General features: G+C 37.1%; 1 protein-coding gene across 1 annotated transcript in view; it reads left to right on the top strand.

Moving 5' to 3' along the window:
• LOC127455965 (partitioning defective 6 homolog alpha-like) overlaps positions 1–25,115 on the top strand; it is a 50,894-nt gene extending 25,779 nt beyond the window's left edge. Inside the window, exon 3 of the mRNA XM_051724192.1 lies at positions 20,540–25,115. Within this exon, the coding sequence (XP_051580152.1) occupies positions 20,540–21,435 (896 nt within the window). The 3' untranslated portion in view covers positions 21,436–25,115. The remainder of the gene's footprint in view (positions 1–20,539) is intronic.
• Positions 25,116–26,677: the final 1,562 nt, after the last annotated feature.

Here is a 26,677-nt window from a genome sequence, read left to right on the forward strand (position 1 = left end):
AGTCGTTTTAGGGTTTGAGTTGGGACTGCCAGTTTGTATATACAATAGAAGACGGGGAGTGTTCGGAAACCAGTTTGAAAACAATTATCATTTTTGAAATTACTTTTGGTGATTCCAGTGGTACAGCAATGACACACTTCAGCTTGAATTTAAGATGGTTGACGTGCTTATGTCACAAAGGGAAGCAAACAACAGGAACTAACAGCCGGCTTGACAGGTTCTCATGAATGTGTTTTGTAAATGCAGTGATGTTTGCACATTTCTACAGAAAATGCCACCCTTTGAAGAACAGCTATGAAGGTTCTGCTGTTGATGAACTTTTTTACATTAATCAAAGGAGGCATAACTGCAAATATAAACAGTTCGATTTATTTATAAATCGTTTTAGTCAATCAGACACATGTTTGTAAATCAGGTAAAATAAACACATTGCTTTATTTTAATTTAAGGCAGATTAACTGCAATATTTGAGATTGTTTCTTTTGGGTTTACATAATGATATCCTTTTATATTTATCATAAACACAGAAACAAAAAAATAGTGCATATAAACACACTGAGATTGTGAACAAATGAATGTTTTGAAGTCTAAACAAGGTTTTTTGCTAACCGTAAATGCATCAGACTGATTGTGAAGGGATAGATCGACATTAGGATGTGATGTATTCCGTGATCTGGTGGGATTATCAAAGTTCTCTAATCATATCTCAACCCTACCCGGGTATCAGCGACTGGGGCTTTTAAATTGAGACTGAACAGGTGCACTGAGACAGAGATTGATCTGGTTTTAGTATGAGCTCATCCCACTGAGTGGCCATACACTCATTCATCCCACCAGATGATGCATTCGCTGGGCAGATGGGAACCAGTAGAGTAGTGTATAACCTCATAGTAACACAAAGCCATGTAACTTTTGGGGGGCCAATTGGTAGAAGCATTATTTTTTTGTAACATTTAGGGGTTATTTTTATTTGAATATACAGTAAACCCCAGAAGTATTTGGAAGGAATATTCCGGGTTCAATACAAATTAAGCTCAATCGACAGCATTTGTGGCATAATATTGATTACCACAAAATTGTCTTTAAAAGAAAAAGCACAAATCTGGGTTACAGTGAGGCACTTAGAAGGAAGTCAATGGGGCCAGTACATAAACTTTAAAATACACACTATTTCAAAAGTATTGCCACAAGACGTAAACAACATGCATACCTCATTAGATTTTTGCTTTTTTGAAAGAAAAGGAGGGACAAGTTGACATACATTTTTGTGGTAATCAACATTATGGCACAAATACTGTCGATTGAGCTCAACTTGTATTGAACACAGAATATTCCTTTAAACATGTATGCATTTCGTTGCAGTAGATAACACAAAGTGTGATCTGCAAACAACTGATTCTGGACCTTTTCTCAGAACTAAATTATTATTATTTTTTATTTTTTTTAAGTACTTTTAACTAACTGGTCTCAAAGTGATTTTAAATGGATGAAGTCAGTTCACCTTAAGTTTACACAGGTGTCCTAGCACAGCAACCACAGGTGTAGTTCATCATATTAACCATGTTTTGCTAAAATTTGACAACCAGAAAGAATCCAAATACTTGTCTTGAATTTTGAGCAGTTTTCTGTTGTTTTATTATTTAAAGCCAAACTAACATATTTTTATCAAATGATTTACTTGAATGGTCAGTTTGTGCTATATATATATATATATATATATATATATATATATATATATATATATGTATATGTGTGTGTGTGTGTGTTTAAAAGCCACTTGGTTTGATATTTTGTTATATAACGTAAAGCCTTTCCTACATTTTTAAGTGTGGCTTAAGTGTCTACATACATTTTGAGACCATGTTAGATTAGGACATATATTCTTTCCCTGTATCACACTTTCAGTGATTTGATATGTGTCATCAATCTTGATGTACAACTTTTCTAATCCTTTGCTGAAGTTCATTGAGCAGCATGAAGGAAGTGTTTATCCTCAAGCCATAAATGATAAAGGATGAGCATGTGATTGTGGTTAAACAGGTACGATATGTCAAAACAGCTTTCTCAACAGTATTTTTCCATAACTGCTTGTATTATATGTGCACTTTAGGACCTAAAACATTTAGATTAGTAAAACCTTGTGTTTAGAAGTTTTATCAAATGAGGATGTGTACTTCAAGGTGACTTATCAGCACGCCTGTTAGCATGAAGCATGATCGTATTACTGTATTTTTTTACATTGTGATGCGAACATTTGTGTGAAAATAGTACACACTCTCTTCAACTAAAGTGCCTGACCTGACATAGGCTAGAAAGAGAAATCTTGATAAAAAAGATGGAAAATTGAAGTGTTACAAAGAGAGGGGGGTTTCAACTCTGTCTCGGTTCTAGGTTTGCTCTCCACGCTGAAGACACATGGCTAGTAAGATGACAGGCTCTACTAGAGACACCCTAGAGCCAAGAGATGTTTTCTGTAGCTGTCACACCTCAGGGGTGTACTGTACAAAGAAGGATGTGTGTTTGTGCCTGTGGAATTGTATTGAATTCAACTCTGTTTCTCATTAGTAACTGACATGATCCTAGAAGCACCCTTGCAACAATAACTTGCTACACCCCCCTTTTCTCAGCTATCTTGGTTGAATGACTTTAGCTTAGCAGTGTGTTCTCGGATAATAGGTGAGGAAGATTGTTTGTGGCAGGCTATTGTAAATCCCATTTGCTGTATTGCTGGTTTTAGCAGAGAGTGGAAGAATGGGGAGGATATTTCCCAGCATGCCCATTCTGTGCACAATGATCTGAGTAGTCAGCAGCTGTTTTGTACCATAGGGAGTCTGTGTGTCCATGTGTATGTGTTCATGCCTGCACTTTTCTACGCTTAATGAGTATTCTATGTATAGTGCACAGGGTAATCTGGATGGCATGTCGATGTAACATGCTCCTTGCATGCTGTTTTTGTTTTGACATCTTGGATGATATGGATCATAATTTAAATTTATGCATTTATGCGCTTTTAAGTATTTTTCATAATCCGATGTTGGCAGGTATGTTCTAAATGGACGCACAATTTACATAATTTCAGTTCATATGTTACACTTGCCATACTTTACTTCCATGTTGTTTCTTCATCAAATAGCAATGTCAAATGTAAATCAAGTCAATCACTGAAACAACATTGTCACCTTAAGAAATAACAAGTATATGTGTGTACACGCATATGGAATACTGATAATTCTCCATTGTTGACAAGTCATGGTTGCACAGAAAATCAACATGATATAGCATTTATTTGTATTAATGTAGTACTCATTTCTCTTGTAATCAGTGCTGGGTAGTAACGGATTACATGTTATCTAGATTACATAATCAGATTACAAAAATCAAGTACTTGTAATTGGATTAAATTACATTTTATAATACTTGTAATCAGTCTACAGTTACTTTTATATAGATTACATGATTACATATTAACAAGGCAATGACAGTTAATTGTTAATAATTTATTGATCATTTTCATATCAATGTCATCATATTCTTACTCTTAAGCACAATAGTGTCACAGATGAACATTTTGAGCATGTGCTCCTTTTACATTACAACAGTAAGATATTGCACCTCAGCTAAGCAATAGGTGATGGACTATTAGTAAGTAGTAAGGGTTAAAAGTAAGTGTGTCAGAGTTTTAAGCTGTTAGCTTTGACCTAGCAATGTCATTGCTGTTGATTTCAGGTTCATTACTGTTTGTTCATGTAATGTTTTATGCACTTAAAATGTAATAGATTTGTGTATATATATATATATATATATTTCTTACTACCTCACCAATGGTGTGCAGCTCACACACTGAACTAAATTGCTTCAAAGGATCTAGTGGATGCCATCTCTAAGGGTACACAATAGTTCAAATGTGCAGGAATATGGAACAAAGCCCATTGCTCTACTGTTGCTGCTGATGCAGTGGAGTCCATTGCATAAAACTTGACATAATTGTTCCTTGTGTGACTCAGTGGAACTCTGCTGTTTTAAAATATTCTGCTCTTTTAGAATATTCTTGCTGTTCAAATGATAATATCTTGCACCTCATCTTTGGAATAGACAATGGACTATCAGTAAACAGTAAGGATTAAAAGTGTTTCAGTGTTTTTAGATGAAAGCTTTGACCTTTGCAACGTTGTTGCTGTTGATTTTATGACCATTAATGTTCGTAATGCTGCTATTGTTTTATGCACTTAAAATGAACTTGACGTCTCAGTGTTTTGAATTATAAACTTTGGCCATGCACTGTTACTGCTGTCAGATTTAATGTTTATTTCATTCATGTAATGTTTAATGCACTTTTTAAAAATGTTATAAGGAGCTCTTTTTGTTAGTAATAAAGAATGTAATACATTTTCTTCCTCTTTGCACTTTTATGTTAAAATACTCAAATGCATGTGACATAAAATAATATAGAATTAGGTTGAAAGTAATCCAAAAGTAGTTGGATTAGATTACCCCAAATTGTAATCTATGAGATATACGACACTCTTACATACCTAGGGTCTCTAACTTTTTTTTTTGTGTGCAATTTTGGCACAAAATTGCCTCCGCGTCTGAGACTGTCAATCCACGCGTCTTATCATGTTGCTTGTTGAGCACGTTAACACGGAGACGTAGTGCATGTGGAGGCCCACGCTATTCTCCACGGCATCTGCGCACAATTCACCACGCACCCCACCAAGAGTGAAAACCACACTTTATAGCGACCTTGAGGTGGTTACCCCATGTGACTCTACCCTCCTTAGCAACCGGGCCAATTTGGTTGCTTAGGATACCTGAATGGAGTCACTCAGCTCAGTCAGCGTCTTTACTCGCTGAGCTACCCAGGCCCCCGCATTACATTATTTATAAGAGAGAGATTGAGGAATACTAACGAGGTGTGGGCACAACTCCAAAAAATGGATGAGGTACAAGGCGTGGAATAAGTTTAGTAAATACACTGTTAAAAATGGGAGCAATACGTTTAAGGGTTAAAGTCATAGTTAACCAAAAAATTTACATTCTGTCATTATTTACTCACCCTCATATAATTTCAAACCTGTGTGACTTTCTTTCTTCTGTGCAACGGAAAATTAGATATTTTCAATAATCAAATGGTCGCTCTTTTACATGTAATTACAATAAATGGAGACTAAAGCTTTAAAAAGGATGAAACGTACCATGAAAGTGCTCTATGCAACTAAATCGATCAGTTGTTTCAGAGGACTTGAAATATAATGCATGAGTCATGTGGACCACTTATATGATACTTTTGTAGTGCTTTATTGTCCTTTTTAAAGCTTCAAAGTTCCTCCCATTTATTGTAATTGCATGGAAACGACTCAAGAGCAACCAGTATTTTATTCCGATTTTTTCCTTTTGTGCTCAATAGAAGACAGAAAATCATACTGGTTTGGAAGGACATAAAGGTGAGTAAATAATGACAGAATTAAACATTTTGGGTGAACAGCCAAACTCAAACTTTAATAAAGTTAAATTGGTGCGCATACTGCCATGAGAGGTGATGAGTTTGATATTTAGATTTGTTTTATAAGTGGAGATATGCTTTTGGCCTGTGGGTCAGTTGCCGGTAGGTTGCCAATAAAATCAGTGAGCATATCAAAGAACAAAGGCTGGTTTGAGTCGGACTGAGCGGTCTGCTCCACAGGTGCGCTATCATACGGCCAATCACCATGACACCCATACAAATGAAGGGTACTGTGTAGAGAATAACAAAGTATGTGCAGAACACTTGGGCCAGGAATGAGAAAGAGAGGAGAGGAGACTCCATAACTGGGTTGACATTGCTCCCATTTTTAACTGTGTACTTACTAAACTTGTTGTGGCTAATCTTAGACTGGGTTTTGATAGTGGCATTTACACACCACTCCCTAGATGACATGCATGTTTTGTCATTATGAATTTATTTATAGGGCTATTTGTGAGTGTGGCTTCGGAATCCAGTGATACACCATGAAAAATTGTTGATAGGTTAAACTGCATGGAGTGACTTTCTGTCCTTTCTGTCCTCTATGTAAATGTGTCAGACAGGCATGCATTCTTTGAAACTGAGCACAAGCACAGAAATGTGCTACATATGAGGGTGTCAGAGGGCTGCGTCAGAAGGGTTAGTGCAGGATAAAAAATGCTTGCTCGACCTGCCAGCAGTTGAAATGTGGATTGTGGAGAAAATGTGTGCTGTTCATATAGTTCCTCTATAGTCACTGGCAGTGGCAGGAATAAGCTGTATATCATTCTTTCCATTCAGCATGGCATTTATTCTGGCATCTCTTCAGGAATGGTCCAAGAACAGCATAGAAGGAAGAGAAAACGTGATTTTTCAGTGTCTAATAATTCTGATTGAATGAACCACATTTGATGGTGTTTGATGACTGTACATTCTATTTAAATGCACCAAGTGGCTATTTTGCTTGACAAGCATAAGGTAGGCTAATGAACTACAGTGGGGTCCAAAAGTCTGAGACCACTTGTGAAAATGCTTCTATTTTGCAATTAACATTAGTTATAAATGTTAATATCAGCATAAAAATGTTGAAGTTGAATTAACAGTAGGGATGTGCACAAGAGTACTCTTTCAGCTTTAAATAGTCGACTAGTAAAAACACTACTCAAATATTGCAATTTGATTTTCCTTTGTGCCTTTGCCTGCCATGGGCAACATTGAAACTGCTTCTCTCGTGTAAGTTTTGCCCTTAGTTCTCCCAAAAATAAAATTCTGCCATTATTTAATATTATTGTATCACTTCAGAAGACTTGGAATGTAGGCTTCTGTGTGTGTGCAAATGTTTGTTGTTTCATTTTTGAATCTAGATCTTATTGTTTATGCATAGTGCTCATTTTTCCATAAGAAAAATGGGTTCAAAAGTTGAAGGTTGACCTTAAATTCTAAATTTCAAGTAATCGATTAATTATTATTTTTTTTATAAGTTAGAGGGTACTTGACTACAAAATTAATCAAAATGCCCAACCCTAATTAACATGGTCAATCTCACAAATTTGCTTACATATTATTAGCAATCTAAAAAAACAGAAATGCAGAACCATTAATTTTTTTTCTTTGTTTTACATTTAAGACATTCTGTTTATTTCTAGGTTTAAACTAGAACTGTCAAAATTAATGCATGTGATTAAAGTTTAACGCGTAAATGTTTCTCAATCGAGATTAACGCATTTACTGTTAATAAAGCTTAAACCAGCATAAACACTGGTGGGAAAAGAGCAGAACCTTGCCTTGTGTCCACCTGGAGTCATTTACACTGACGAACACACCACAACACACACACAACAGCGATGGGAAAGGACCTCTTAATGCTACTTGTATGTACAAATTTTCTGACTTGTGACAGAAATCAAGTACCTTGCAGCCTCTGTAAGGCGCAATTGAATTACCGCAGAAGCAGGTCAGGTCTTAACTATCGTGAAAACGCAGAATGAGACGTTGTCTTTTGCACTTTCCATGTGGAGATCAAAGCCGTGTTTGACACTGGCATTGACGCGCTCAAGCGAATCATGAACGTGGCTGTGCAATTGCTGTAACAAAGCAGATAGCCACAGTCTCCATGGTGATTAATATTGTGGAGGATGAGAATTTAAGAGATTTAATGCCTATTGCAATGAATATGCAACCTATGGGGAGATGAGCTCTTTCAATTGTGGTAATCAAACTCCCACTTAGACTTTGGGAAACGTTTAATGTTACTTGAATTGGTGCTGTTTTAGTGCATTTCTTTCTTTATACTGTGGAAGGCTTTGTTTAGAAAATGTCAATTAAGTATAATGTTGTTTCATATTGTTTTACTTTCATTCCGAAAAAGGAAATAAATGCATTTTGACAAGAAAATAACTATATGTAGAGTCAAATTTTTAGCACTTTCATAATCTGTGATTAATCACAATTACCCATGAAAAATTATGCGATTATTCGCAATTAAAAATTGTAATCGACTGACAGCATTAGTTTAAATACAAAACAATTTAGATTTTTTATGTGGTCTCAGACTTCAGTACCCCACTGTGTAATATTTGGTGGAAGAATTGTTTATTCTGATATAGTAAATGTAACTATTTATTGAACATTGGTGTCTTTTATCATATTGTTGTTGTTGCCATTCTATAAAAGCAATATGCCACTGAGGCTGTGTGCTTCAGTGATTTTACCATAGCCTTGTTGCTCATTGCTGTTTTATATTCCAATGAAAGAGCATGAATTTATGCCTTAAGATTCTTAAACGACTGTTTGATGCAGGGGTGCTATGTGTGTGTACATATGATCATGCGTAATTGCATGCATACTTATATGTCAGTATTAGGCCTAATCATTTGGAATTACAGTCAGCTCTCATCAGCCTATGAAGTAATCCCAAAGGAAAAACAACATCAGTCCCATGATCATTAATGCCTGATCGCAGCATAGGTACGCTATATTCACACCAGCAACGTCTAACTGCATTAGAACACTGTATGAAAGTCTGAGTGTTTGTGCATTTTATTTGACTTCTTAATGGGTTTATGATGTTGTATCAGTGTGAGCACTATATCATGTCTCAGGGTGCTGGAATATAATTGAATGGGATGGTTTACGTTTAATTGTTTGTTATTTGCAGTGGCCCCAAAAAGTATTTGGACACCTTAGGACACTTAAGTCACACTTAACAATATCTGAATCTCATTGCATTGTCATTGTCTGTAAGTGGCTCATTGTTCAGTCTTAAGTTTGACTGGATCTTAAACTCTTGTGCGTGTGTGGCAGTAGGACATTGGAGATTGCCGTTGCTGTGGTGACCATATGTCTGAGGGTTAGAATCCAGATGGCGGTAGCAGAGGATGAGGTCAGAGAGTCAGGTCCAGGCACACGCACCACATGTGTGTGTGTATGTGTGTGTGTGTGTTTACTCCGCAAACTGAAGACACCCACACCCAAACAAAGCCATATGCACAACTGTTGAACTGTTGAGCGATGGGGAGGAGGAGGAAGTGGAATAGATGGAGAAATAGAGACACATCCTACATCAGAGATTCACAATAGGTGATGACATTTATCATCAATGGCAGATCTTAGTAATTTTATGATAGAATGAGGTTGAGCTTCTCTTTAAAGCCTCTTGTTTCCATCTTCCAAAATGTATTTACAGCAGTAAAATAGAGTTGAAGTCAAACCCTCTGGACACTTTGACATCTGGGACTCTGTTTTTAGGGACTTTAATATAAAGTCATGATTCCAATCATCATATTTTGTATCTGTAGCAGCGGCATGTCCCATCTGGACACTTTCCACTGTACAGCTTTCCATAGATCTTATTTTGTTGTTGTTGTTTGTTTGTTAAATTTGTTCTCTCTTTCTCTCTCTTTCATGCATTGTATTTTTCTACTATTACAAAGTCAAAAAGTTGTTTTGTTTTTCCATACCCCAAAATGAAAATTCTGAAATTTACTCACTCTCATATTGTTCCGAACCTCTATGACTTTCTTTGTTTCGTGGAACATTTTGAAGAATGCTGAGGCTGTCAGTCCCTAACATTCTGCCTAACATCTCCTTTTGTTTTCCGCAGAAAAAAGTAATATGTGTTTGGAACAACATGAGGGTTTTCATTTTCTTTGGAGGAACTAAGTCAAAATGCAGGTTTTATTTGGAGAACGAAGAAAAAAGGGACACTTCTCGGTCACTAGGCCATGAAGGTAATGTGACCCAACCTTAGCAAAGAAAGAAAGTCAGAGTGAACACTCCTCTGATGTGACGGTGTCACTTGCCTCCCTCAAACAGCATCAGGTGTCTGCTTCTCTCTCACTGGCCAACAGCAGGTGCTCTCTAGCTGCCATCCTGTTTTATTCATTCTGACAAGCTTGTCCACCTATGCTTTGTACCTGTCTTCAGTCTTCAGAGAGACTGACAATGACAACATTGTCCAGAATCCTGGCAAATGAACGTTGCTAAAGACCAGGCCACATTTATAGAGATTTGGTAATGAAAAGTGTCAGTACTAATTATATTACCTATTAAAGGAATAGTTCACCCAAAAATGAAAATTCTCTCAATATTTACTCACCGTCATGCCATCCCAGATGTGTATGACTTTCTGTCTTCTGCAGAACACAATTGAAGATTTTTAGAAGAATATTTTTCTCCCCAATTTTGAATGCCCTATTCCCAATGCGCTCTAAGTCCTCATAATGGTGTAGTGGCTCGCCTCAATTCGGGTGGCAGAGGACGAATCTCAGTTACCTCCGTGTCTAAGACTGTCAATCTGCACATCTTATCACGTGGCTTGTTGAGGACGTTACCACGGAGACCTAGCACGCATGGAGGCTTCATGCTATTCTCCGCGGCTCCATGCACAACTCACCACGTGCCCCACCAAGAGCGAACTACATTATAGCGACCACGAAGAGGTTAATCCAACGTGACTCGACCCACCCTAGCAACTAGGCCAATTGGTTGCTTAGGAAGCCTGACTGGATTCACTCAACACGCCCTGGATTCGAACTTGCGACTCCAGGTGTGGTAGTAATATTTTATAGTATTGAATGAAATGTATGTTTATTTATAATCAGTATTTTTCTTGTTTTTCTGCATTCTTGGATGTATTTTTCACTGAGCTTTGATTGCCTTTTCTGTGAAGGAACAGTGCAATGCTGCCTTAGAATTTGGTCAAGATGAGGTATCTTAGGAGGCAGCATAATTAAGTCACCTACCTTTTGGAACAGCCTTTGTGTTGACCTACGATCCCTTAAAACGGTGCCTCTGTAGGCAGCTGGCAGATTTTGGAACAGAGCAGTTGTCTCTCAGTACATGGGAACAATATCATATCAGCATATAGTCAAACACACAGCAGCCATTCTCTGCTGATGTGAGCCAATGGCTCCACTGTCAGCATGATATATGACTCTGGTAATAACCTACAAATGTGCAGTGTAGGGTCGCAGTCAATAAGCTGACCAGCCTTGCCATAACACCACATTATTAGGTGTTAACCTGGGTAAATAAGCTACCCTATACTAGCTAAACACACTGCCCGGTGGTAGTATCACAGAGTCAATAAGCTATCCTGTTCTACAATAACATACTTCACTTAGGAACTGGAGAGGAAGCAATGGTTCTGAGATTGGTTTGAAAAGAATCAAGGTTTTATTGAAGGGTCATTGGACCTCAATGTTATCATTAATGGACATAATTGTACTCTTGACCTCATATATTGTCATGCACTCTTTATTCTATCAGGAGCATCATTGAGAATGTTTAGTGCAAACATACTCAATTGTTTATGTTTGCTAAATTAAGTGAGTGTTTTGATGAAAGCAATACTTGCACAAATCTTAACGATGCTGCACAAGGAAGATAAACTGAGCATTGTAACAAAAGGTATGCAGTGGTCCCAAAAAATATATGGACATTTTAGACACTTAAAAATTAATGAATTGCAATTGTTCTGAGAAGAGGTCTGGCATTATAGAGCACAACAGTGCCCTTCTACTTATTCTGCCGTCTAGGTTCCGGAAGTATTTTTCCCATTCATTTTTCCCATAGACTTTTAATAAAATCCTCCATAAAAGAGTTGTAAGCCATGAACCAAACAATCACAGCATCATGAACTTTGTTTTCAGGCAAAAAGTATTTGAAAATCGGACAAAAAGACAAAGGTACAAGTCTTTTATGAGGGAACGAACTACAGTCCCATGAAGCATTGCAAATTATGTCATTAAATGAAAAACGATGGAAATATACACTGCCTGGCCAAAAAAAAAAAAAATCACCGTTGGGATTTAAATAAGCAGATACTTAAGAGCCTATGATTGGATCATTATTGCAGTGATTAATTCAGTTTCAGCTGGCAACAATTATTTTAACCCTAACTGATGTAGTGTGTAGCTTCTCATTTCTTAAACAACCATGTCGGAAGACATATCCCGTGGTCGTGGAAAATATGTTACTGTGTTTCAGAAGGGGCCAATTGTTGGCCTGCATCAAGCAAAGAAAACAACCGAGATTGCTGAAATCACTGGAATTGGGTTAAGAACTGTCCAACACATTATTAAAACCTGGAAGGATAGTGATGAACCTTCAGCTTCTTGGAAGAAATGTGGTCAGAAAAAAAATCTTGAATTATCATGATCGGATATCACTAAAACGCTTGAAGTCACATCATAAAAAATGGACAGTAGTACTCAATCTGGATGGAAAAAATGTTGTGACGTTGCATAAGGTTGTCGAAACAATGCCACGACGAATATGCATCATAATCCAAGCTAAAGACGGTCCAACAAAATATTAGAGTATGTGACTTTTTTTTTTTTTGGCCAGGTAGTGTATAAAACTATTGATTTTAAGTTGTTGATTCTAAGTATAGAAACAATGTATTTTACGTTTATTGCGAAATATTCCGATATGTACAAATAGATAAGTATTTTAAGGGTGAAGAGACACTGGCTGTGTCTCGTTTGGAAGGCTGCGTCCTCCGGAGGTCGCATTTGTCGACGGAATTGTCTCATTTCGGAAAAACGAGTAGGACACTTCGAATGCAGCCTTCGAATGTGACCTTCTTTCATGGGAATTCGGAGGATGCATGAGGTGTATCCCTCGTGGACACTCACAACCCACAATTCTTTGCTTCAACAGAAATGTCTAAAAAAAAAAAATGACGCCAATTTGCCCGCAAATATGATGTTCAAACGTAAGTAATGTTAATTACCAAGTTGAAGTACCTCAGTAGATGGGTGCAGAGTACATAATATGTATGATTAATATATAATTAAAATAAAGTATTAGACTAAAATACACCAGTAAAATCTATTTTCTTTTCTCTTTACATCTTTATAACTCTCCTAAAATGTACCTCATACATTCCCTTCCAGAGGGACTTTGTTCCCTTCTCACTCAAAGCGCTGGCGCTTGTTAAAGAGTGGCTGCTGTCATAGCAACCATGATACATTCCATTTCCGTTTGTCCTATGAAGGCCTCTGCTGGGCCATTGGTAATGTAGTTGTTTACCAGGAATTCTGCTATCAAACTCTATTTTTAAACAATGAAGTTGAAATAACGCAGACTGATGGCTTTAATGGAAGCAAATACCATCGATGAACAACCTCGGAGCTCTAGGTAGGTCTGTCTTTAAAGGTTTATAAGTTATAGTTGAAAACCAATTAGGCTATGGAATAAATGTATGGGATTTTTTTTACTTCTGGAACCACACTGTTGTGCCTTATTGTTTGCAGATTCCATTTGGTTTGATATTTTGCTTCTAATGCAATGAAATCAGCCACAACATTAAAACCACCTGCCTAATATTGTGTAGGTCCCCTTTGTGCTGCCAAAACAACACCAACCCGCAATTAAATTAATTTCATACTTCAGAAACAGTATTTGTAGAACAATGCCTAGCTGTATACAGTATTCACTCCTACAGTGTTTTTCTTTTGACATAAAATGCATGTCAGAAGAGACAGATGAGAGAGATTGAAAGAGACCAGATCAACAGTTCATTTCAGCAGTAGAATAAAACCAGTGATTCCATGATTCTGATGACCAAGCCTTGGTTATTTATTTACTTACTAGTTAAACGTCTAGTCTGCATACACAGATGGTTAGCACAGCCCTTCTCTAGTAGTGTTCGCTGTCTGAGGGTAGTGGAAGTTTCTAAAGTCTCTCTGTATCTGTGTAATCCAAAAAACAATGTTCACAAAGCTCTACTCAGTCTGTGCCCAGAGGCTGCAGACACCTGGCAGGAGTTTTTCATTTTTTTTATTGTATTTCTCTGGTGACTCGGTGCTTATGAAAAACTTTCACTGCAGTCTCCTGTTTGGATTATGGTCTCTGCATACACCTTTCTATCCACTTACTCTGAGTTTGAATAATACTAATACATCCCCTTTTTCCTTTTCATACTGGCCAGTACTGTGTGAGAGAGAAGTCTCTCTCTGCCTTTGTCTGAACTGCATGTTGTTATTGGAAATACTAGCTTCTCTCTCTCTCAGACTAGCTTAATCTGATAAATGGCTCAGTAATTTTGTTACAATCTTCAAGCCCAGAGCTGAAAATGCATCACAATCTGACCGAACCCAACCAAATCTCCCTTATAGCACTTGCAAAGCAGTTTTACAGCACTAATGCGAGGTTGCTGTGGAAACAGATTGGCTATAAGTGGGGTCATTTGATTACTCATATTTTGTGGTTATATGACATTGAGGTCCAGTGATTAATGATTGTTTGAGATGGTTTGCCAAGGGGAGGTAGTGGGTTTTCAATCTCGATCTAGACAATGGTTCATTCTTGTGTTGTCTGCATATGTTGGGTGTGTGAGAAAGATATTGCTAAGGGGGTGGTATCTCTTAATCAGCCTTAAGAGCTCAATGCATTAGCCTCTGATCTCTAAGCAAAACATCACATCATTTCACTAAGTATAGTGTTTACAAGATACAAAATTCCCTGACCTCATGTACACACATCCACCCACACAAAAATCAGCATTTTAGCTATATGTCTTAACACCTAGCATATTTTTTAGGTGGGGTGGGAGGGGGTAAGCGTGGTTTTTATCTTACGTGTTAACAAGGAAGGTTTTTGGACCTGCTATAGACCTTAAGGCCAGCCCATTATCCCCATCTCTTACCACGCATCTGTCTGGATCCCTCCCTGCCTCCCACTCACCCTCCCTGGGTACCCCGTCTGCCCTGCCTCTCTCTCCCTCTCCAGCCCATGAGCAGGTTTAATAACAGAGACTGCCCTGCTCTCTGTGGGGATCCAGACACTCAGACTAATGTAGGGAGACAAGCAGGGAGGCTGTGTTGCATACTATATAAGATACATTTAAGTCAAGTAATTTTTATTTGTATAGCGCCTTTCACAACACACATCGTTTCAAAGCAGCTTTACAGAAAATTATGCATTAACAGAAAATGAAACTGTAATATCTATAATGTCTTAGAGTAATCATTGTGTAGTTTGATAAAATACGATTGTGAATTGTGTTTAAAAATAAGTTATTAAATAATAATTGTATTTAGAACCCCAGTGAGCAAGCTGAAGGCGACTGTGGCAAGGAACACAAACCTCAATAAGATGTTGGTTAATGGAGAAAAATAACCTTGGGAGAAACCAGGCTCACTGTGGGGGCAAGTTCCCCTCTGGCTAAACAACATGAATATAATGCCAATATTACTTAATATTATGCATAGTGGAAGTCATGGTTTAAAATTATTAAACAAAGTAAGTGTTAAGAGTCAGTGTTTAAAAAAAGATTTTGTGTGAACTGTAAGATTAATGACTAATGTCTTTGAAGCCCATCCTTGATTAAGTGCTGAAGTTCTCATAGATGCATTGTCCTTGTTAGTTGGCTGATGAAGGGTTTTGTTGGCAGTTAATTGATAGTCTATGTATTCCATTATAAGAGTGTAGTCCATCATTAGACCAAGGTGATGCAGGCAGAGATCAGTTAGGTGCATCGCAGTTCAACCGGCCGGTAATTTCGGTGAGGTCTGTCCTAAATCCAAGGTTCAGACAATGGCATATGAAGTATCCCATGTCTTATGGTTGGAGTTTTCATCAGTTCATCCTCAGATGTCCATCGTAATAAACTGAAGTGATGTTTGGCTGGCTTTCAAACAGTTGAAAGTCTACTGAATGTTTGTTGAAACATTGTTTACTAGCTATAGCAAGCCAGTTGATAAGTCACTTATAGTCAGTTAAATATCTATTTGGGACCATCAAAATAAAGTGTTACCGAAGAGGTTCTGAGATTACAGGGAATACCTCTTTTAAGAGCTTATTTGGTATTGGATCCAATATACATGTTGTGTCTTTTGATGTTTCGATAAGTTTTGTTAGCTCTTCATGACCTATGACAGTGAAGGATTGAAGTTGCTCGTGAGGAAAATTATGAGACACTGTTTTCTGAGGTACTGTGACAGATGATTGCATAATTCCAATTTTATTTCTGATTATTTCAATTTTATCAGTAAAAATATCAATTTAGTCATTCCGTGCTGTGACGGAATATCTGGTTCTGTTGAAGCTTTATTCCTAACCAGTTTAGCCACAGTACTGCATAAACACTTAGGATTGTTGTGGTTATTTTCTATGAGTTTGCTAAAAACTGACCTGGCAGCTTTTAGTGCCTGTCTGTAGCTACAGACACTATCCTTCCATGCACCGCGAAATACCTCTAATTTTGTACTCTTCCACTTGTGCTCCATTTTCCGAGCTGCTCTCTTGAGAGCATGAGTGTGATCATTGTACCACGGTGCGAGGCTTTTTTCTTTCATTTTCTTTAATCGAAGAGGAGCGACACTATCAAGAGTGCTAGAGAAGACTATTTATATTTTCTGTTATTACATCAAGTTCTTCTAGGCTTTGGGGTTTACTGAGTGTATGAGATAGATCTGGAAGCTATCTTTAGTGGTTGAAAGAATAGTTCTACCTGAACAATAGCGTGGTGTATATTGAATAACATTAGCTGATCACAGCATACAAGAGATGAGGTAATGATCCGAGATGTCATTGCTCTGCGGCAGAATTTCTATAGTATCAACATCATATGACAGAATTAAATCTAGCATATGATTATGGTGATGAGTTGGTCCTGTCTCATTTTGACTGACTCCAAGAGAGTTGAGAGTATCGATAAATGCTAATCCCAATGTGTCATTTTCATCATCTATGTTAATGTTGAAGTCACCAACAATTAAAGTTTTTTTTATTTATATCTGACGGTGTCACATTAAGCATTATTAGTTCAAAAGACTTAAACTTATATCCTGTCCTCTGAGTAACACCAAAAACTTCACTGTAAATTGTAGCAACACCTCCTCCTTGACCCTTCAGGTGAGGCTCATGTTTACAACAATAACCTGGGGGAGTAGATTCATATAAACTAATATATTCATCTGGTTTAAGCCAGGTTTCAGTCAAACAGAGCGCATACAAACTATGATCTGTAATAATTTCATTTACAATTAGTGCTTTGGTAGAAAGAGGTCTAATGTTTAGTAGCCCTACCTTCATATGATGTTTATCTTTAATTTTTTTGTTTTGTTCAAGTTTGACCTTAATAAAAAAATGTCTAAATGATTTAATGAGAGTTTTGTGTTTGGTTGTTTGGGGAACAGACACAGTCTTTGTGAGATATCTAGGTGATACAGTCTCTATGTGTTGTAGTTTTTGTGACTTGTGGGATGTCTCAAAGCAGATGTTCAGATTAACCAGTTTGTCTGCTTCCTGACCTGGGCCCCAGTTAGTCAAATACTATCAATATGAAGACTATGAGCTAAATTACTAGAGAGGAGAGCGGCACCTTCCCTGGAGGGATGGAGTCCGTCTCTCTTTAGCAGGTCAGGTCTACCCCAAAAACTCTTCCAATTGTCTATAAATCCTATGCTATTCTCCATTTAAACTAATAGCTTTTATAAACACACCCTTGCACAGATGGTCACATACAATGGACGATACTGTCAAAGCTTTGAAAGAACAGGTTAAAGATTTACATGCTTATTAAACCAATGGAGTCACACTGACAGTATAGTAATCACTACACATTGTGGGCTTCACCATCTCTATTGTATTTGCCTGCTGTTGTATGTCATCATCTGATGAGCGCTGGGGTCAGTGTTCACTGCCCAATTCCACAACCACAAGCTGGCCCATGGGGCCTGATGATAATGAATTAGTTGTGAGCCACTTGAGAAGGTAATGTACTCTCCATAGGCAAACCTTGGCCTGTAGCCAGACTAGTTCGAGCTGACAAAGTCTACAGTAACTCAGATCTGTACAATTGTGGTGAGAAGAATATAATCTCAGAATGTACGTTATCCGGCTTATTACATGAGTACTTACCAAATAAATGAATGGATATGAAATATTGATTTTAACTGAAATTACTTTATTATGAAACTAGCACAGCTATGTAGGAAATTGGTTGCCTGTGACAACAGTCAATTATACGTATAATTTAGCAGTCATTATAAAATATATCTGAGCAAAGAATTCTGTGATTGACCAATCAAGTATTCCAAAAAGCAGTGTATTAAGCAGCAACATTGTACATTTTTATTGTAATGTCCAGGCTCCTTCTGTTTGTCTAACCTTGCACTACTATCAAGCCTCTTTTTTTGGTTTATTATTAGGCTATAAATTTAGAGATGTACACTGCAGAAAACACAATCACAGACACAGTTTAATGTTAGTCAGCAGACTTAGGGGAAGGTGTTGATGACTTCCTGCTATTTCTACTCTGAGCAGGCTGTGCTCTCTTGATCACAAAAAGACCTCTGCATGAAGACTAGCGCTCAAAACCCCTGCTGCATTTTAAAAATAACCAAAAACATTCTCTCTCCCCTGTGATGCATGTTACCTCCCACCAGATTCCAGTTGAGGGCTTTCTTTTCTCCATGTTACCTGCTTACCAGCTAAAACAATCCTTCTTGCCTTTTTCTAGTCTGACACATCAGCTGTGATTGTTTAGATCTTTTGAACAGTGAATTTAATGTGCCGTGAGAGGGGCTTTGATTAATCTGACTGTAATCTGATTCAGTCTCGTGACCCTTGGCTTATTGCAAGTGTCTTGGACAGATTTATTACAGTCCCTGTTTGTTCATCCATCCATCCTTGCCACTCCATTTTATTATGATCAAGTATCTTCTATACTTTTTTATGGCCTTTTTTCTCAATATAAACATTCAGCAATCAATGTCATATTGAATACTTTCAGAGAACATTGAAAATTATAAATATAAAAGTGATTAATGTGGAACAGTTTTATAAATGAGGTCATACTAGAACAGTTTCTTACTCCACAGAAACTCACAGTTTGTCTACCAAATTTGGAGTGATCTACTGTACATACTGCAGTGGCATAAAATTCTGTTTCTAAAAATGAATACTGAAAGATCTCCACAGAGCCTCGCTCTGTGTTTCACCATCTGTCCTACTAGTATCGCATCATAGTGACCTCATTTAAAAAATTGTCCCCCATTAATCACTTTTATATTTACTATTTTCAATGTTCTCCGAAATGACTCAATATGACATTGATTGCTGAATGTTTATATTTACATATTTCCTTTTTTGGATGCTTTTATCCAAAACGACTTAAAAATGAGGAGAATCAAAAGCAATTTATCGTACAGGAGCCAACAATATTTCACAGTACTGCATCATCAAATTCAAGAGTAAGCTAGAGTAGTACAAAAGCTGGAGTTTAAGTATAGAAAACGCTTAAAAGATATTTTTTTTACATAAAAAAAGTGCCTGTGTTTATAGTTTATTATTAATTCAAGGAATAGTTCACCCAAAAGAATAAAAAAATCATAATTCAGTCATTATGTACTCATGTTGTCCCAGCTTTTAAAAGAACACAAAAGGAGAAATTTTGAAGAATGTCCCATTGACTGATTTCCATGGCAGTCAATGGGGACTTATTTGAATGCTTATAAAATGACCCAAAAGTATCATAAAAGTAGTCCAGGTGAGTCTGTACATCATATTCCAAGTCTTCTGAAGGCAAATGATAGGTTTTGGTGAAAAACAAGCTGGAAAAATTTTACAGTGAAAGTCTTGACTTGACGAGTCACTATCAACTGCCACTCTATGGAAATCTGCGAACAGAACATCTTTCAGAATTCCTCCTTTTGTATTCTGCAGAAGAATGTTAAACGGGTTTGGAACAACCTGAGGGTGATTAAATGATGACTGAATTTAGATTTTTTTGGTGAACTACCCCTTTAAAGGAATATTCTGGGTTCAATACCAGTTAAGCTTCATCGACAGCATTTGTGGCATGATGTTGATTATAACAAAAATATTATTTTGACTCGTCCCTCTTTTTCTTAAAAAAAAAAATCAAAGTTACATTGAGGCACTTACAACGGAAGTGGATGGGGCCCATTTTTGAAGGGTTTAAAGGCAGAAATGTGAACTTTTAATTCTGTAAAAGCACTTACATCAATTTTTCTGTTACATTAATGTATTATTTGAGCTGTAAAGTTGTTTAAATCATAGTTTTTACGGTCATTTTAGGGTTTATGGCATTACGTCTTCGTTAATGTCTCATATCCAATTTTAAAGTTGTAAAATTGTATCTAACTTTACACAGAAAAGGCTTTTCTGTGTAAAGCGATTTTATCACACTAAAATCATGTAAACATGTGTATTGTTTTCTTCTGAAACAGTGAGTATTTTAATGTTTATGGATTGGCCCCACTGACTTCCATGAACCCAGATTTTTGCTTTTTTTTTTTTTTTAAGAAAAGGAGGGAAAAGTCCATTTATTTTTGTGTTAATTAAAATTATGCCACAAATACTGTTCATTTAGCTGAACTTGTATTGAACCCAGAATGTTCCTTTTAAGTGTTTGAGGATGAGGTGTATCTTTAAATGTTTCTTTAAGATTGTGATGGTCTCAGCAGATTGTATTCTCCAAGAAAAGAAAAAAGAAGAAGAGTTAAGTTTCTGTTGTTGTGTTTACATGATTTCTTTGTGTTTATGAACAATTTATCTCTATTTCTCATTCTTTCTACATAGATGTGGATGGCCCCATACCCTTCCCCACAGGGTCTCTTCAGAGAAGAAAAAAGGGCCTAGCAGGACTACGTCAATCACAACAGAAGTCCAAACCAGCGCTGCTCATCGGCCTTCCGCAGGATTTCCGGCAGATCTCTTCCATCATCGATGTGGACATCTTGCCCGAGACGCATCTCCGTGTCCGTTTGCACAAGGACGGCACCCACAAACCCCTTGGCTTTTACATCCGTGATGGGGTCAGCATTCGCATAACACCCCAAGGGGTGGAGAAAGTTCCAGGCGTTTTCATCTCACGCCTTGTGAAGGCTGGTTTGGCTGAGAGCACAGGATTACTGGGAGTTAACGATGAGATTCTCGAGGTGAATGGTATCGATGTTGCTGGGAAGTCACTGGACCAGGTGACTGATATGATGGTTGCAAACAGCCACAACCTTATTGTGACGGTGAAACCTGCCAATCAGTGCAACAACACGACGCATCGCTCGAGTAAATCCTCAGCTGGCAACAGTTCTGCTGGCTCGGGAGGCTCCGCCCTCTCTCATGACTCCGCCCCCAGTCCCGCCTCACACAATCCTAGCCCATATAGCAACAGCAACAGTGTGGCTGAGGGAGATAGTGATGACGATACTGATCTCATCATAGAAAATGACAACTTGCTTACATACATGCCACACCGCATGACAAATGGCAATGACAGCCATGGTAACACCCTGTCGTCGGGTGCATTTGCACACAGGCCTCTCCCACAAAGTGTTTCCTTGCCCAGTAGCAGCTCTTTGTCAGACAGCAAGGCCTCTTTAAGCTCCCTAACCACACCGACACACAACGGCAGCTCCACCAAGACGAGTAGCAGCCAAGAAAGCATGAGAGAGGACGGAAATTTCATAACATTGTGAGCAAGTATGCTACAGTATGCTTTACACTACAAGGTCTGATCATGAGAGAAGGACTCAGTATGACGCGTTTATGCACATTTATTAAGAAAATGAAGGACTGTTATATTATTATTTACTATTATTTTTCTGCCATTACTGTCTCAAAACAACAATCTATTCATAATAATCTCTGTGAATGAGGACCCTCAACCCAGAATCACACAAGTTGCACAATCTGGCCAGTGTATAAGGGTGCTCCAAGCGGCCCCAGCATGAGGCTGTCACCATATGGAAGTGCCTTATGGCTCTCCTCTCCTTGCGCCTTAGTTTTTTTTATTATTATTTTTATCCATTGCCAGGACACATTCATCTCACCTGTGAAACTCTATTTACTTAATTGGACAATCGATCAGCTCACAAACACTGCAAATAATGTGCGCTAGCTACTACTGGGATGCTTGACGTTATCGCTTGCACATCTCAGAGGACATTAGAGGAATGAATCGCCTCTATGAAAGTGATGCATCTTTAACTGTGGATTCATCTCACTTTTTTATGCCTCTTGCATTAATGATGATAATGGTGAAGAGGTGCAGAAAAATATAAGAGTGTTAAAACTGACCTGATCAGTGTTGATTATGATAGATTGCTTATATCGCCTGATACTAAAACATATACTGACCACAGTGTCTGTTACTCAAGATGGATCCCGAAATCTGCTCTACATGTTGATTTTGAAGTGGTTATTTGCTGTTATCTCAAAACCATTTTCAAGTGTTAGTCAATCATGTTTTTAATATCTATAAACTCCATGTGGCTTTCATGAATCTGATATGGGCAGTACCTGAGACAGAAAGGAAGTGTTGCATTAAAGGGATAGTTCACCCAAAAATGAAAATTCCCTCATCATTTACCCACCCTCATGCCATCCCATATGTGTATGACTTACTTTCTTCTGCTGAACACAAAGAGTTTTAGAAGAAAATTTCAGCTGTGTAGATCTATACAATGCAAGTGAATGGTGACCAAAACTTTGAAGCTCCAAAATGCACATGAACGCAAAATGTATCTGTTTCTCACCCACACCTATCATATTGCTTCTGAAGATATGGATTTAACAACTGGAGTCTTATGGATTACTTTTATGCTACCTTTATATGCTTTTGGACCTTCAAAGTTCTAGCCATCATTCACTTGCATTGTATAGATCTACACAGCTGAAATATTCTTCTAAAAATCTTTGTGTTCTGCAGAAAAAAAAAGTCATACACACCTGGGATGGCATGAGGGTGAGTAAATGATGAGAGATTTTTCAGTTTTGGGTTAACTATCCTTTTAAGATGACCCTGCATGTGTAAATTGGCCTTCCAAATATGCCAACATTGAAAAATGTTTTCACTATCAGCTTGTTCTGTCATAGTGCACCATTTTAACACTCCCATTAACATAGTTATGATTTCATAAACATTTGGAAAATGTTGGCTGTTTTCATACACATGGATGCTTTTAAATGAGTGCCTCTAAATGAGTCTGTCCCTCTTTTCTCGTCTAGTGTTGCAAGATTGTAACATGGTTTGAACCTTTGGATTAGTGTTGTCTTCAAACAGAGCTCACTCTTCGAAGGCATTCAATCCATTTTCCCCCTCCTTGTTTTTTTTTCTTCTTTTTTTCTCCCCTTCAGCAAAATAGAATATACTATATATTTTTAACTGGCACCAGTGCGGTGTAACTTCAGAAAGACTTGACCTCTCATTGACTCAGTCTGTCCATTCTCCTGTGTGCTCTCTGTTTTTCTGGAAATTCCTTTCATGTTTGAAAAGGCCAGAATTCTGCACATTAGAACCTTTTTCACACAGTCCACTCCTGAAGGCCATATGCGATAGATGGAGGAAAGACTTCGAAATACAAAAAATACACCTTATCAGTAAACCAGTTTCATTGCAGTTGCTGATTACCAGCTGGGATGAACAACCATTATTATACATGGGGGGTAAATAAAATTAAGAATTTACTAATATATTTTAGTTTTTTGGTAGCACTTTACAATAAGGTTGTAGATGTTATCTTCTGAAGCGATCCAGTCGGTTTTGGGTGGGAACAGACCAAAATGTAATCCTTTTTTCACTGTACATCTTGCCATTACAGTCTCTAGGCACAATCATGATTTCAGGCTTGATTACACTTGATGCATGCTCAGAGTGCTAGACGGTGCTAGGAACTGTAATCGAGCTTGAAATCATGATTGCCAAGGATACTGCAGATGTCAAGATTTATAGTGAAAAAAGTTATATATTGGTCTGTTCTCACCAAAAAACAATTAGAACTGTTCAGAAGACATGGATTAAACAACTGGAGTCTTATGGAATAATTTTATGCTGCCTTTGTGCTTTTCGGAGCTTCAAAGTTTTGGTCACCATTCACTTGCATTGTATGGACCTGAGATATTCTTCCAAAAATCTTTGTTTGTGTTCAGCAGAATAAAAGAAAGTCATACGCATCTGGGATGGCATGAGGGTGAGTGAATGATGAGAGAATTTTCATTTTTGGGTGAACTATCCCTTTAAAGGTTGTTTACCTTAACATTATGCATTAGAACTAGCATTAACTAACAATGAACAACAGTATATTTATAAATTAACATAAACCAAGATTAATACATTTAATAAATGTTGTAAAAATATGGTTCATTGTTAGTTTGTGGTCCCTAATGCATTAACTAAAGTCACCATGTAGAATGTTATTGTAAAGTGGTAGCAGTTTTTTTTTCTCCACCAACCCAACATTTAGCAGACGCTAAACCCAAATGTTTTGAAGTTTTAAATATGTGGATAGAAGCAGGTGCCAGTGAAAATAATCAGGAAGCCAGTATTTAAATGTCATAAATGATAGGTGTGATTCAAGAAGGTGTAGGCTCATCTGCTGTGCATTATCTGGTTTAACCTGATCAGAAGAACAAATGAGGTGTTATTTTGCAATAAACCTGACATTTATCAAGGAAGCCTCTGGTCTGAAAAAGAATGTAGTTATTTAAATATGTCTAGACATAAAATCTGCAAAACTGACACCGAGTGACTCTATAGAAACATTCGATGACATTGCAATGTTGTTATGAGGACATCAAACAGTCAATCAGAAGGATAATTTAAAATGTATTGCAAGGGACGTTTAGAAACATGAACCATCACTTTGTTTTACTGACTATATTTAATATCTGTCTTATTGTTTTCTGGAGGGAGTATATTAAGATTGATGTGCCGGTCTGAATTTGTTGCAGAGAAACTGAAGAGATATATGGCATATAAAGTGACAGTGTTTTGAACTACACACTGTAGCACACTATTGGAGCACCAATAATACCACATGAGCATTATTTTTTTGTATATGTCAATGTATATGTATAAATGGAAATATGAAATAGACACTTTTGTATACTAGGAGCCCTTTTATATGTGTATATATATATATATAAAGAGCATTTTATATATGTGTTAAAATATGGAAAAGTATTTTTCTTACTCTTGTACTTTTGTATGTATATAAGAATTCTGGAGAGGAGGTTTCTATTTCTTTTCAGTAACAAACGAAACTCAAATCCTTAGAAGCTTGTGTTTTATTATAATCGAATGGGTCAAGGTGTACAATACTGTGAATGTTCTATGATGATTATAAAATGTTCTATAAAGATAATAAAATTATTTAAATTGATTTCATTAATCTGATGTATTTCTTTTTCTTTTACCTAAATGACTTATTCTTTAATGATTACTATATTAAAAAATAAGATTTACATGACATCCAAGATAAAGTCATTACTACATAACACTTACAGAGTGACTCACTCTAATAATAGTGTCACTATGCTTAAAAGTGTTTGTACGTCATGATTACCATTTGTAATGTAATCAGTGTTTTGAATGTTTGTTTGTATTACAGGTAAATAAATTGAACATATTCAGAAGTACTCACTAAATAATGGGGGCTATCTTTTATGTTTTGGGGAAAACTGGTTATTGGAAGTTGCCGAATGAAGTTCTATATTGCACTTCACCTAGAGCATAAAGAGAATGAACAATACTGCATTACATACTGTATAAACCAGTCAGTACATTGAAAATACCATACTTACAACTGAAAAACTATCAGGAAATAAATGTGGCAAGCACTCTAAATATTACAGGGAATTGGCTCCCTCTGCTGTCTAATGCCGGTTCTGACAATTTAAATGTGTTTCTATAGTTACCAAATGGCCCTCAATATTCATACTGCAGACTGATGCTCTCATTCTTCCATTCAGTTCAATAAGGCCATTTTAATACTTGACCTCCTGATACCTGAGCGTGACTGCTGTGTGCATTTTCCGTTCCCCTATTTAATTTGCAACTAGTAGCCCCTAAGAAACATGCAATAATATACTAATTAAATTTGTTTTTAGACCAAATGCATCCATTGATTCTCAATGTGATAATGCACAGTGAATATAGGATATTGTAAGGAAAATGAGCCTATAGTCCACGTACATGGTCATTGTGTTTAACAGTGTGCCATTTTACGATAAATTGATGATATTTTTAAAATGGCATATCGCAGGGTTACTCAATTTAAGTTCCAAGAAGTCCGGTCTCAACATTTTCTTCCCAGCAAAGGTCCAGATAATAGTACGTAACTTACACGGTCATATGGCTATAAAATTATATAGTATATATTTTTGAATAGTTTTATAACTTGCCATGTTGGCAGCAATAGTACTTTTAAAAAAAAAAAAATTCTAAACACTCAAAATAGTCTCTTCAAAACTGGGCTGAGGACATTGGGGGCCCAGAGACAGACAAAGTAATGAGGTCTGAGGGATCTTCTACCAAAAGATTAAAATATTTCATGAAAACTTCATCAGTCGAGGGCACTTGGATATGAATATTAAAAGATAAGGTCAGCAGTTTGTTTTGAAGCTAAATGACAGCAGTCCAGTTTTTGTGTTTAAATATTTGTACATTCATGATATAAACTCAAACTCATAAACTCAAAAAAGAAACGTCCTCTCACATTCAACTGCTTTCATTTTCAGCAAACTTAACATGTGTAAATATTTGTATGAACATGAAAAGATTCAACAACTAAGACATAAACTGAACAAGTTTCACAGACTAACACAAATGGAATAATGTGTCCCTGAACAAAGGGGGTGGGGGGGGTGGTCAAAATCAAAAGTAACAGTCAGTACCTGGTGTGGCCACCAGCTGGATTAAGTACTGCAGTGCATCTCCTC

Source organism: Myxocyprinus asiaticus, chromosome 18 (genome assembly GCF_019703515.2).
Source record: "Myxocyprinus asiaticus isolate MX2 ecotype Aquarium Trade chromosome 18, UBuf_Myxa_2, whole genome shotgun sequence".
NCBI classification, from domain to species: Eukaryota; Metazoa; Chordata; class Actinopteri; order Cypriniformes; family Catostomidae; genus Myxocyprinus; species Myxocyprinus asiaticus.